Consider the following 14,525-nt stretch of genomic DNA (forward strand, 5'->3'; position numbering starts at 1 on the left):
TATTTTGTTACAGGCCAAGCCATGTAGTTGCTTGTTATTGTGACTGTCTACCAAGAATTTTGGTAATACAGATATAAAGCCCAAAGAGAGCAGCAGTTTTGTGGGTTCATTGTCATGAAAGAGCAAAGCCACCAAAACTATTTTACACCCCTGGCATTTGCCTCACAACATGCTGAGCAAATACTCTTTGCCTCTGAGTGCAAAGTTCCTGTCTCAGAGATTTGGATGATTAAGCAGGAAACAAGCATGTGTTAAAGCAGCCTAAGCTGTTCGAATTGACCAGAAATGTCAAGATACATCTTTTGGGTTTCCTGTGTTCCTGTGGAGGCAAGAGTCATGATTCATAATTAAACTCTCACGCTCTAGAAGTAGTGATTAAGCTCTAATGTCGCCCTCTCCCCTTTATTATAGTTCACAATAACAAGCCCAGGATTTGGACCAGTGCATAGGAAACTGAAAGTCTCTGTAGTTGTCAATATCTGTCAAGTTGAACGGAAGGCTATTTCTTGCTGATTTATTTAAAAAAAATATTTGAAAGATATTTAAGTGCTGCCATTAGCATTGCAAAGCTTAGGAGCCTCAGTATCATTTTTCAAGGGGAATTTAGGCAGTTAGGAATCTAAATTGTCAATGAGATTTGGACTCCTCAGTGAGTGTGGTGTTATAATGCTGAGCACAACAGGGCCTAAATAACTTTTAAAAATGTGGACCTAAGAGTCTAAATCATTAACAGGATGTATGGATGCAGAATTAGAAATTGTAGAAAAAATATATTTGAAAACAATATATTTGGAAATAATTTCTCATGTTATCTGGGTTATCTGCCAGGGCCTAGCTTCATGGTTCCCTGTATCTCCAGTACATCAATAATCGCAAAAATAGAGATGCTCAAAATTGGGGCCGCAGTTAGCTATGAAAGGTTTCTTGGCTGTGCTTCAGTGCTCCTTTCATTGGGCAAGCACCTCCTCCAACATGTTCCTGTATATCATGCTCCGATACCAGATATGGACTGGCTACAGAGCTTCTTTGTGAGCGATACACAGCAGGTGCATTTTAATATACAATTCTTCAATGCTCTGCCCGTAGGGCTGAAATAAGGTACAAGAGAATCTCAGAGTTACTAACACTCCAGCTTTACAAACGGACTCGTCAACCACACCCCTTCTTTGAAAGTAAAAGTGTGCAGTCCAGCAGCAGTAGAGACCAAAAAAAGCAAATACAGTACAGTGTGCAACAAACATTACTAAACAAAATAAAGGGCAAGTTTAAAAACAAAAAAAGAGAGATGTGACAGGGAAGTTTCTGTGCTCGTTTCATTTAAATTAAGGTTAAAAGCAGCCCTTTTCTTCTGCATCGTAAAGTTTCAAAGCTGTATTAAGTCAGTGATCAGTTCTCAGTTGTGAACTTCTGAAAGAACAACCGTAACATTAACGTTTTGTTCAGAGTCACGAACCACCTCCATTCTTGAGGGGCCTAGAATTCTGAGATTCTACTGAATGCCACACACAGTGCCACCTAGTGTCTGACTAGTACAATATTAGAGTGGTCCTGTAGAACCTTAGAGACTAATATATATAATCATGAGCTTTCGTGGGGACAATCCACTTCTTCAGATGAGTGGAACAAAAGACACAGAAATCCCAACATTTAAAGCAGAAAAAGGGGTGGGGGGAGAAAAAAATAACCCAGTCAATTATAGTGCCTATGCTAAATGAGGCTAATAGAGTGAACTATAAGTGTCGGATACTTAGCTTTTGATATCGCTTGGGTGTTGAATATAACGGCCCATCCAGTTCATGTCTTTAAGTCCCTGAGTAATGGTGTCAAATTTGCACATGAAGGCCAGTTGCGCAGTCTCTCTCTGCAGTTGGTTCCTGCAGTTACTTTGTAAAAGAATGGCTACTAGGTGGCACTGTGTGTGGCATTCAGAAGAATCTCAGAGTTCCAGGCCCTTCAAGAATGGAGGTGGTTTGTGACTCTGAACAAAACGTTCATGTTATGGTTGTAAATCCATTTGTGAGTGCCCAGGCAGGTACAATAGAGTGTAGCGCAGGGGTTTTCAAACTACGGGTTGTGACCCAGCATTGACTTGTGGAATATCAGACCCTGGGTCTCCATGCTGCCGGGAGATCAGGTGACCAGTGGGGATGCTAAGGCCGCTCCCTGCCTGTCCTGGCGCCACAGACTGCAGGAGTGGGTTGAGAGTGGGTGGATCTGGGAGGGCGATAGGGTGCAGGAGTGGAGTGGTGGTGGGAGAGGGGCCACAGGGATGAAGCACCAGTTCCCTAATTCTGGGGACTGGTTCCAGGGAAGCTGGGGGCCAGATCCGGCCCCTGGGCCGCAAGTTCTTCATCCCTGGTTTAAGAGTTCTTGGATGGATGGACAGACAGACAGACACTCAAATATATAATAGATGGGCTATGGTTCAGCATTGTCTCTTAGGGTTATTTGTACTGGGTCTCCTTTCAAAAGTCCAGTATCACCAAATATTCCAGCAAGTTTTTCCCCCTGTCTCACATGGCTGCCATGCTATGGCTGAGAAGACTGCTGGTCTGTGATCCTTTTGCTCACACTCACTCTGAATGCTTTTGTTTTTGTTCTTTGCTAAATCCGTGCCTGCATGTTCGTAAGGTGCTTTGAGATCTTCCTGGCAAGGAAGATGCTGATAGGTGCTGAATATTTTTATTACGCAGCTCAGATCATCAAACTCTGCCCTTGCGTCCATGTTTGCAACTCCTACTTAAATCCAATGGGCCTTGAGTACATCTATCCGTGAGTCCGTGGTAATTCTAAGATGCTTATCAGCTTGGTATCCAAGTGCCATACACAATTAAGAAGTATCTTAAGTCAGAATTTGGCGCAATATTTATATTGCAATATTTACGAACCAGAGGATGAGGAGTTGAGGTTGCTGTGGCAATTCTTTGCTTGAATCCTTTAATGTTTCAGTCTCACCATTGTTTTAACATCTGTGTTGTGGTTATCAAAACTTCTTGGTGTTTCTTTTAATCTGTGAGCAAACAGGATGATGATGAAGGGAAATCAGTCCCACGGCTCTGAACGAAACTTACTAGCTGCAATTCCTACTGAGTCATTCCAAGCAGACATTTTCATTGTTTGTTTTGTAGGTTTCCATATGCTTCACAGCTGCAATAGCAGTACCAACACACAATGTGAACCTTGCCCAAATAACATGTACACGGCGATCTGGAACAAAGCTCGACGCTGCTTGGGATGCTCGTCACCCTGCGGAGCTGGTATGCCTAAGTCACTGTCTGGGATGGGTATCCCTTCCCGAGCTCTGTTTTGTCTTTGTCACGTGGAGAATGAAAAGACAGATCTGAATTTTATTCTAGTGTGAAACTCACCTCTGTGTTGAGAGCGCTAGGCAAAGATGCCCGCACACTGCTTAAGTCCCACTTCAGCTCTGTTGTGAAGACAGCAGAGGTGCGTGGGCCTTACACCGGGCATCTTCACAAAAGTGAAGTTCATTCTGGATGAATAGTACAATCCAGAGGGAATTGATTGTGTGGAATGATGCTAATAATCTACCCCTAGGTCTGGATTGGTTGTGGGGTTTTTTTTTTTCTGTCTTCTAAATGAGGGGTCTCAAACTCCTAGCCCACGGGCCATCTGTGGCCCGAGCAATTACGTGATCTTATCTGGAAGTCCTAGCAGGCTGTGGTGGGTGGATTTGGTCTCTTATAGGCCCCCAAGCTCTGCCCTTCTTCAGCACCCCCCTGCTCTCTCCTCCTTCATGGCACCTTGTCTCTTAGGGACGCAGTGCCGTGGATCTGTTGGGGGGACATGACACCATGCGGGAGCAGCGGCTGGCTCACCCGTCTTCCCCCTGCACTCTCTGGCTATGTCTAGACTGCAAGCCTCTTTCGAAAGAGGCTCTTTCGAAAGATACTTTCGAAAGAGCCTCTTTCGGAAGAGAGCGTCTAGACTGCACGCGGAACTTTCAAAAGAGCAAGCCGCTTTTTCGAAAGAAAGCACCCAGTGAGTCTGGATGCTCTCTTTCGAAGAAGCCCTATTTACATTCAAGAACGCCTTCTTTCGAAAGAAGCACTTTCGAAAGAAGGCGTTCTTCCTCGTGAAATGAGGTTTACCGCCGTCGAAAGAAAAGCCGCGTTCTTTCGATTTAATTTCGAAAGAACGCGGCTGCAGTCTAGACGCAGGTGAAGTTTTTTCGGAAAAAGGCTACTTTTCCCGAAAAAAACCCTGAGTCTGGACACAGCCTCTGAGGTTCACCTTCACTGTAGAATAGATGGATTATCCTGCAATGCTCCAGGTCCAGCATAGTCTCAGATACCATCCCGATGGGCACACCAGTAGAGATGGAGGGTATGCAGGCTGCTTTGCGATCCACCTGCATGCAGATGCAGGATCGTGTTTTGGAAGCTGCAGTCCACATAGTCATCTCCATACTAAAAGAGAAAGGCACTTGCAATTTGCTCCATGTTATGTAAATGAAGCATAGTCCTTTGATCCTGGCAGGTTGCCAGTTTGACCCTTGGACAGGGTGGGCAACCCCTGGCCTGATCTGATGTCCATAGGACCAAAGCACCACCAGGACTCTCAGCTGAATGCACATTACACTGATCGTTGTTAGAAGTGCCCAGGGCTCGGGCTGCTGGAAGCATGGTGAGGCCAGGCTGGTCTCTATGGGAGAGTGTTGGTGCCACAGTAGGGTTTGAGTGGATCCTTCTTAAGCAGCTCTGTGACCCCCATGTGGTAGGTTGCAAGGCACCCCTCACTCCCTTTTGCGCCCCACTCCCACCCCAGCTGCCCGTCGGTAGCAATGGGAGGAACAGCACTGCCAATGAAGGTTTGGCCCCATCATGATGGGTGGAGCCAAAACGGAGAGCGTGGCATTGCAACCTAGTGCACCGGGGTCACAGTGCTGGTCAGGATGGGTGTGGGGCCATGTGCCATCTCCCCATCTGAGAGGGCTGTGGGGCAGCCAGAGCTTCTCCTTGCTGCTGCTGTGAGGCCAGCCCCTACACAAGGACTCCTCCCTGGGCAGCTGTCCAGCTTCACCCCACTTCCAGCAGCTGTTGAGCCCTCAGGACCTGCTATAACTATGGGGAGCTGCACAGGATGAGAGCCTGCACAGGAGAGCCAGCCAGGAGAAAGGAGATGGTTAGCTGTGACCAGGAAGGGGAAGGAAGTGAAGGGTTCAGCTCTGTGTACCAAAATTCTAGGGGCACCCCTTCAGAACACTCTATTATAAACTGGTATATTTTTCTCTCCCTGTGAGGTATATTTGCAGCTCTTCTGGCTCCTGTTCTCTTTTTGTATTGAAAACATAATAGTCAGAGACACGAGAGCTTAGATTTAGGACTGCATTTCAACTGCGTGGACCCAGATTTAAGTGTAAATTTTGCAGATGCTAATTGGGCTGGTACAAAAGACATCACTTTTCAGAGAATATGCCCACATATATGCAAAACCCATTGCAAAAGCTTTTTTTCGAAAAAGGAATCTGAGCAGTCTAGTGACACATGCTGCAAAAGAACTGACCTTCACTTCCATCATGTACTAATAGTGCAACAGTGAGGACTGTCACTTTCATTGTTCCTTAAAACTTGCTTTCTTGTTTTTCGAATTAGGACTAGTGCAGACTCAAGAATGCACCCGGACGCAGGACCGAATCTGTAGCTGCTCAGCCAACTCCTACTGTGCTTCAGGTTTGAAACCCTCTCAAGGGCGCTGCCTGTTCTGTAGAGCACACAAAACATGTGCTAAAGGCTATGGAGTTTCCAAACCAGGTGAATATTATGTCTGAGTGAGCAGGTTCCTTGTGCAAAGAATGACTGGATGAAGTGTGAGAGTTTTCGCTATTTGCCTGCCCATAAAAATAATTGCTGATCTATCTTGGACGCTATAGATTACAAAAATGTTTTCCTCTGGTCTCCTAAATTATTTTTCTAGGTATTTCTAGTGTGCTCATCATAACAATATCGATGCACCAAATACATCAGTAAGAGTCACAATAGAGTTGACAAGGGTGGTGATGGAGGGAATGTAGGGTTCCTATCTTGCCACAGATGCCTGTTTCAGTAAAGCCCTCCATGTCTGTCTCCACTCCGAGCCTCTCTTGTTTTATTATTTAGCTCCATTTTACAATTTGCTCCGTATGTGTGAATGACAGCACGAGGCCCTTCTGCTGTTCAGATCCCATATGCGCTCTCAAAATAGATTCTGCAGAAGAAATCTTGCGCTGGCCCTTTGCACATAAGTTTTTCACCCCACATTTTCCATGGAGCCTATGACCGTGTAGCTGTCTCAAGATGGCGTCAGACTCTCAAAATAGGTAGAGCATCAAAGAGCCCTAAGAAAATGAAGACTCTTTTTAAAGACACAGGGTGAAATCCTGGCCTCCATGTTGTCAATGAGAGCTATGCCAGAGCTTCAATGGCACTAAGATTTCACCCCCAGAATCGCAAGAGAGAACATGTCGTTACCATCGATTCAGGACTCTATTCCCAATGTTAGATGGGCAGCGTGACTGGGGTCATTATCTCCCCAGGATAAAGCCAGATTCTGCTCTCACTTCCATTGACTTCAGTGCAAGAATCTTATTATACAACAGGAGGAGAATTAGGGCCTTGTCTATTTTAAGCAACTCTTGACTTGGTCTGTTTCTTTAAACTATTCATTCTGTTTAGTCAGCAACAACAGCTCTTGGAGATGAATCACAGTGAATAGACCTTTCATCAACACTCTACCTGGGGCTCAGCTGACTGTTCTGCCCGTTAATTTCTATTTTTGTTATAAATAAGTAAATCAGGAGTATTAATCAGCTCCTATCTTTAATTATTTAACATAGCTACATACAAATACATGTAGGAGAGCTACAAGGTTGGGACAAAGTGCTCATTAAATTGCCTTCCCTTTGATGTCCCTCTGCTTCAGCAAGTTTCTCAATGTGATGTTTCAGTGCTAAATGATCCTGTGTGTGGGTCAGTCATTTTTTTCACTAGTTCTTTTCTTAACAGCTTGCCAGGAGCAAGAAGCAGTTACCAAATGCCCTTCTGTTGACGTAAACATGGACTTTCTTGAAGGGCAGCGTCCCAACACGGCATCAGGGGGTTTTGGGTACATTTTTGATTGTATTTATAGAGGGCCATTCAGTCGAAAGTCCCAATGCACTTATCAGGCTCTGCTGATTGCTAATAAATTGTGGATTTATTTTTATAGTTCTGTTCTCAGTGGGAGTTTTTTTTCTGAGTAAGAGCTTCAGAGGGGTAGCTGAGTTAGTCTGTAACTGGAAATACTTAAAAAACAAAGAATAATCTAGTAGCACCTTAAAGACTAACAAAACATAGAGACGGTATCACGAGCTTTTGTGGGCAAAAAGCTGGACTTGGACTTTTAATACTCCAGTCATCTGAAGAAGTGGGTTAAGCTCGTGATACCATCTACATGTTTTGTTAGTCTTTTTAAGATGCTACTAGATTATTCATTGTTTTTTAAGATGGTTTTTTTTTTCCCTGAGTAAGGACAGAGTAAAAAGGACAATATTGTTTCCACACACCCACTAGTCAAATACAGCCACGTCTTGGGTGGAAGATCACAATTGATATTACATGTATTTATGAAGTGCATATTACCATGGTATCTGCAAAGCAACACTACACTCTGGTTCAGGACAGAGAACGAAGAATTCCTAACGCAATAAAACTTCAGGGGAAATTTCAGATGAGCAAACTGTAATTCTTGAGAAGTAAATTGGCTAGGACTCAAGAATTAACACACTACACTTGTCACAGTTTCCATGGGATCTTTAATGAACCCAGGCTGAGAGATGACACATCCACCAACACAGGGCCCCTAAAACCACACTGGAGATTGAAAGTTCTATTTTGAATTAAGTGATCTGTGAGCCTTGTGCTGTCGTTACACAGGGATGAATTTCATCCTTACTGATCGAAATTTTCATGTGTCTGGAGTAGAGACATTAGTTCTTTTTTTAATAGTGGCTTGCACTATTGTGCCTTTGGAGTCTGCTGTGTATTTCTTAGGGCTAAGTGTCCTTAAAGTGAGGGTATGGGACGTAGCACGTGATTCTTAAATTGTGTGTTCCCTGGCAGCTTTGTATTACATGGCTTTCTTTTCATTCTGTAATCTTTCCTTTATGATCCCCGTCTTTCCTTCTGAAGTATGCCGCCTCCTGTTCCAGTCATTCCTGCTGACCAAACGTTACTTGGATGGCATCAGGGTTTAGATCAGTGGCCCCAAGCCTTTTGGTGCTGCCAGGTGCCCGGGGGCGGGGCTGCTCACTCGCCGAGCATCTGGTGGCGGGGCCGTGCATGTACCTGGGGTCTGGGCCACCTATACGGCGTGAGCCCGGTGCTGATGCCACCCATGTGCTACACTCCCAGGGCTGGCGCCGGCTCTGCTCCTGTGCTGCGCACCCAGGGGTGGGGCTGCCCGTGCGCTGGAACAACCCGTGCACCGCACACCCGAGGACAGGGCTGGTGCCGCCCCTGGGTCGCGTGCCCGGTGGCCGGCGCCGCCCCTGGGCCGCGTGCCCGGGACCAGGGCCGCCCAAACACTGTGCGTCCAGAGGCGGGGCTGGCCCTGTTCACTCGGCGGGCGCACAGAAGTGGCCTGGTGGGCGCAATGGTGCCCGCGGGCACCGCGTTGGGGACCACTGGTTTAGATGGTATCTTGAACTTTATGCCTATCTTGATTGGTCGCAGAATGGTGGTGAATATACTGATGTGAAGAAAAAAGCATCACACCCAGAGTTTGCTGGGGGGAGGGGAATTTTTTACGGTCACTCAACCCTGCAGCTGTGACTCAGGTAACTCCCATTGACTGGAATAGGAGTTTTGCCTGATTAAGGATGGGCAAAGACTGCAGGATTTGGCTTTTAATGCCATGTTTTAACTGTTCCAGTTGATTTCCAAGTAACCATTTGAAAAATCCTGTAGCCCTCAAGGGCATAGAGATAACAGCCCAATTAATCTTTCCTTCTGTCACAAGGACTCTACCCTTAGCAAGGATGGTTGCTCTTTGGTTTATTGTCTCCATAACATTTCCAGGACCGGTGTGAATCACCTAGAACTTCATGATTAATTTGGGTGTTTCACAACAAGTGAATAACTGGAATCATTTTAAAATATTTATTTAAAGGGACAGACAGCACGAATACCGAGTGTTCTCCATGTCCCCCTGGCACTTTTTCAGATGTGGAATCCTCAACTGCTCCCTGCAAACCACACAGAGTGTAAGTTGCCAATTTAGCCTTTTTCATCTAACGAGACCTCAGCCTGTAATTGTATCTGAAGGTTGTTTTTTGTTTTTAAACCCTCCTCTGGTTTCTTGCAGCTGTCAGTCGGTGTCTGTTCAAGGAAACGCCACAGGGGACACGATCTGCATGGACTTAGAGGTGTATGTCCCTGTCATAGTAACATCTCCTCCTGCCACCGCACCCAGCACTAGCCAGCTTCCTGCACAAAGCATTACCTCTAGCATTCAAGAAATAAGAACCAATCCTGTTGGGAGTAGCTTTTCAGCTGTGTCTGAGACCATTGGTGAGCTGTTGATTAAATTCACTTTTTTTCTGCTAAGGGCGTGAGGTGTCGCATAGTTGTTTCTTTCCTGGTCGGTTATGACACTGTTTGCAAATGCTGACTCACCACAGTTGCATTCCATCTGATGAGTTCACAAGGGTTTTGACTGGTTTGTACTTTTTTTTTTTTTCTTCCCCCCAAAAATATTTGCCCAGTTCACGGATATTGAAGCTCCATTGTGATCTTGGCAAATTTCTTCTGGGGCCCAGTACCAGCTTATGTGCTGCCTCTCATGGGAGAGGCAGCCCAAGAAGAGTGAGCCAAGCATCTGAGGCCTAGAGTCTGAGCTACTCCTGGGAGTCTTTCTAATGTAGGGCAATCTGACCCAGGCTGTTGGGGAAGTAGCCCAGAATCTCCATAGTACTGAACGCAATGAGCTTTCTGCTGCTCCTGACGTATACATAGGCCTCAGCATAAAAGGTATAGGGGACAATGTAGGATTGCTTATGTCAGCCCTATGTTTTTCTTGCATCCGGGGAATTCTCCTCCTGGCCCATTGTGGCTCTCTGGTGGGTGGAGTGTAGGCCAAAAGCCATCCCTCATTTTTCAAAACTAGGCAAGTGAGGTCAAAATAGGATCTTGTATATTGATCAGCCAGACCGCTGATAGGTTGGGGCGAAGGTGGTAATTACCCCGAGGCCTGGTAATTTAAAGGACCCAGGACTCCCAGCTGCGAGCTCTGTGGCAGTGGTGGTGGCCAGAGCCTTGTAGGGTTGCCAGATGATTTCACGAAAAATACTGAACCCCCCCCCCCCCAAAAAAAAACCGCCCCGGGAAAAAATTCTGTTGAGCAAAAGAAAAGGGGGGGGGAGGAGCTGAAACGTGCCGTATGTCTCAAGCAGCCTTCTGTCAGGCACCCACAGGGCTGCAGGAAAAATAGAAAATACCGGACATTTTAGATTGTGTCCGGTATTTTCTGAAATTTTTTACCAGATGGAAGGCGCAAATATTGGGCTGTCCAGTTCAATACCAGACACCTGGCAACCCTAGAGCCTTGGGCTCTTTAAATTGCCATAGGAGCCCCTTATGGTACGCTCCAGGTAGCTCTGAGGGCTGTGGAGGGGGAGGGAGGCAGTGTGGTGTGGTCTGAGCGATACTAAGGCTTGGCTGCCTCCATCCCGTCTCCTTCCACCCGAGGCCTCACCTCTTCAGAGAGTTAGCCCCCCTCACTTTGCCCAGGGGCCTGGCAAGTCTGTTGTCCCCCCGCAATCAGCTAAAGCCAATGCTCACTATTCAACTTAGATGCACAACTGACGGGTGTGATATTTAGCATTTATAGCAAAGAAGAATATTAAAAAAACCCACACGCATCAGTTTTTACCCAAGCATCTTTTCTCTCGTTTTCTGTAGGTATAATTGCAGGAGTCACATTTCTCGTACTCATTGTATTGGCAGTGGTTGCCTGTTTTATTCTTTCTAGAAGAAAAGGTAAGATTTGTGGATTGAGAATAACACAGATGAAATTAAATCAATAATAAAGTTAGATATACAAATTAGGCATGTGAGCATATAACAGGGTAAATGGTTAACCCATAAGCCTGAGCTTATTGTTTTAATGTTGACAGTTACAGCGGACTCCTGCCCTGCTCCTGGGAAGCTAGCTGCCACCCCTTGCTGCTGCTTCTGTATCCGAGGCAGCAGCACAGGGTAGTATCTGGCTCCCCAGGAGTGGGGCTGCAGGCGAGAGCCAGTGCATGCTGGAAGCTGGCTTAAAAGCTTGCTTCTGGTGCTCACTGGCTCCCTGGGAGCCGGTTGTTGTTGCAAGTACGTATAACTGCTGTTTTTTTCAGCAGTTACACGCTTACACAATTACCCACATTTTAACCTCCCTAATGCAAATACCAGTCTTCTATCCACAATATGCGGTATGCATTGGGGTGAAATGCCTTCCTGCATGGAAGGCTGGCGTGAGACCTGTGCTCTGCTGAGGCCTCATGTAATTTTTCCTGTCTGGTACACGATCATTTAAGGCTCCAGCTTTGTAGTGAAATCAAGCACCTGTGCAACAAAAGCTCCTGCTGCACTTTGTAAAGTATTTTGTGTTTCATGATGTAATTACTCCACATGATTAATTAGTGTGATTTTACTTAATTATTATGGCCATGATTGTGATTTCCAATCTTAACTCTTTGTCCTTTCTGCACAACTGGAGAGAGTGCTGATGAATTAATTGAATTAAATAATGAGAATCTTCTTTGTTCACTACACCTGTTCCAGACCTTGGCACATTGCAGAGTGAATATAAAGTAAATGTTTGATAACGTTTTAAAACAGGGTACGCAACCAGGTCTGCTCCACCGACAGATGATACAAGCACAAAACAAAGTGCAGACCTCTTGCAGGGAACATCTCCCATTTAGTTAAAGTGAAGCTGTTTTGTAATTGATTGTAGTTGGTGGTTTTGTTTTTAATTTTAACTTTTCTTTTCTCGTTTGCAACGTGGCTTGGTTCCTGTCCAATTGAAGCTGCAGATTTGGTGAATATCAGTTTCTTCCTTCTCCCCCCCCTTCCCCATTTCATTAATTCATGTTTATAAATTAATTCAATATCTATTAAAAATATAATACAAATAGCTGAAAAGTATAACGGGAGAGATAAAGGGGAGTGCGTTGCCCCCTGCATAAGCTAGAGCCTCCGATGCACTAGTTTGCATTGGGCCCATAGTGGCCAGTATATCAGTGGGATCTTAAGGGGACCACTAAAGGTTTCTTCAGAGCCATAAGTACAGATGTAGGACAGAAGGGGTCAGACAATCACCTGGTGAAAATTGAAGTGAAGCTTTATTTCAGCCTAGTTTTTTTTTCCTTTCTTAAAAGTTTCACAGAATTTGACCTTTTGCCACTTACTGTAACCATCCCAACCCTTCTTGTGTTTTCAGAAGCAGCTTGACAAGAAGCAACGAGATACAGGAGCACAGATCTCCGGCGGTCCTCATCAGGAGCATCAGCTTCTCTTAGAAACTCCTGGGTCAAGCAGCAGTTCTTTGGACAATGCAGCTGCAAGAATGAATGGTATAAGTGTGATAAACACGGAAAAGAAAGAAACAGAGAGGACTCAGCAGAGATGTATAATCTCAGAAGGCTGCAGTCATCACAATGGAGCCAGACCCAATTCTGCAAGCTCAGGTAAGAGTCTATCAAATGATGAACACCAGAGCCCTCGAGAGCCATCTGGTAATCTGCTTTTCCACGTAGAGAGTGCTATACATGTAACTAGAATTTTCAGATACAAGAGTGGGGAGTATATGGAAAAAGTTGATTAGAAGGAGGGAGAAGTGATTGCTTGAAGAACGGGCTGGGGACAGACTTCACTGAGCGCTGGGCAATGCGGGGGACTTGGCTCTGGGCCCCAGGAAGGGGTGAGGCCTAGGGAAGAAGGCGTGGGCTAGGGGCAGCCAGCTCTCAGTGCTGCCTAGACTGCACTGCATTTTCCTCAGCCAGCCCTTAAGGCATGGAGCCCTTTTTAAACCATCGGGCCCTGGGGCAACTGCCTCCTTTGTCTCTCTCTTCCCCCTTCTCCCCCCATCAGTGGCCTGCTTGAAGAAATACACTGGGGGACTAGAGACGCTTGATGAGTGTGGATAGAATGTTGTAGGTTGTTGCTTCTTTGGCCTGAGCAGTTAGTCAGCGTTTGGGCAGGGTGGTTTCTGTTAGGAAGAGAAATTGATTACGAGAGTCAGCTTTTGCTTTGGTGCAGTCCTGTTTACTGACAAAGAGTGTACATGAACACACTGTCTCCCTGAACACGCTCGCTTCAAAGCGCCTCACGCTGCGAGCAGGGTGGGGGCAGAGCGGAGAAGGCTTTGCGTGTTCCTCCCACCCTGCCAGGAGGACATGGTGCTTTGAAGCACCACGTGCTGCTCGCTGGGCCCAGGGGAGACTGGAGGAGGTCTCATGCGCTCCCCCACCCCAGGCCAATCAGGGCCTGGGGGCAGGAGAGCTGCATGAAGCTTCCTTGGAAGTGTCACGGGCTCCTCGCAGAGTGGGAGGAGGCTTCCTGCGCTCGCCCGCCCCTAGTGGCTGATTGGCTTGGGGGTGGGGGAGCGAGCCAAGCCTCTTTCAGGGCATGGGTGTCTAGTGGGAAGCGAGGGGGGGCAAAGGGGCTCCCCCACCCCTTTCTGTTTAGGCCCTGCCCCTTCTGGGATGGCTTGGGGCTACTTCAAAAAATTTTGAAGTGGCCCCCAGGCAAAAATTATTGCCCACCCCTGTGTTAACTCCTTACAGAAAAACACAGGCAAAGGGGGCAGCATGATTATAGTAGGGATGTAAATGATTAACTGGTTAATTGTAAGCTTCACCCTTAATGGGTTCTACCAGTTCTGGTTAAGCAGTAGGGGTTGTAGTAACTCCCTGCCTTCTCTACAGTACAAAGCCTGAGTAGCTCTGCAGTATAAAGCTAGGATTTTTAGTGGCTACACAGTTACATTTTTAAACAACTTTTTACATCCCTATTAAACTGAAAGTAGGAGAAGCATACAAGGGAGCAATAAAGCAAAAAAACTGGGGAGAATGTAGGCAATGAGATGAGGAGTAAGGAAAAAATTATCTGAGTATCGTTATATATGTTATCCCAGCACTGTATCTTTATGAATTACAGGCAAAGAATCAGTATTAAAAAAACATTACGATTGCAAGGGCAAGCCCTCAATAGTTAGGACATTTCAGAATTAAGGTTGCTTGTGCTGAATTTAAGGTTTCCCTAACCTAATTATTGGAAACAGCTGAAATGCTTTAGTTGACATATTCCCAAAAAATTCAGCCCGAGGCATGGACATTTTTTTCACAGAGTTAAAGTTTGCCAAAGCTATAAGCAGCTGAAAACAGGATCTTATAGCCTATGTCTACATTACAAAGAAAAGTTGGAAAAAGATACCCAAATTGCAAACTGCAATTTGCGTCTCTTTTTCCGCTTTTCTGTTGGAACAGGGTTTTCCAAAAT

The 14,525-nt window shown here is 45.8% G+C and overlaps 1 protein-coding gene across 1 annotated transcript in view; it reads left to right on the plus strand.

Annotated features, from left to right (window-relative positions):
- The window catches only part of TNFRSF1B (TNF receptor superfamily member 1B), a 48,615-nt gene that overhangs the window by 29,017 nt on the left and 5,073 nt on the right, over positions 1-14,525 (plus strand). Inside the window, exons 3-8 of the mRNA XM_075906777.1 lie at positions 3,129-3,257; positions 5,616-5,774; positions 9,148-9,241; positions 9,343-9,548; positions 10,938-11,016; positions 12,438-12,712. Of these exons, the coding sequence (XP_075762892.1) occupies positions 3,129-3,257; positions 5,616-5,774; positions 9,148-9,241; positions 9,343-9,548; positions 10,938-11,016; positions 12,438-12,712 (942 nt within the window). The remainder of the gene's footprint in view (positions 1-3,128; positions 3,258-5,615; positions 5,775-9,147; positions 9,242-9,342; positions 9,549-10,937; positions 11,017-12,437; positions 12,713-14,525) is intronic.

Source organism: Pelodiscus sinensis, chromosome 23, assembly GCF_049634645.1.
Source record: "Pelodiscus sinensis isolate JC-2024 chromosome 23, ASM4963464v1, whole genome shotgun sequence".
In the NCBI taxonomy this organism is placed as follows: domain Eukaryota; kingdom Metazoa; phylum Chordata; order Testudines; family Trionychidae; genus Pelodiscus; species Pelodiscus sinensis.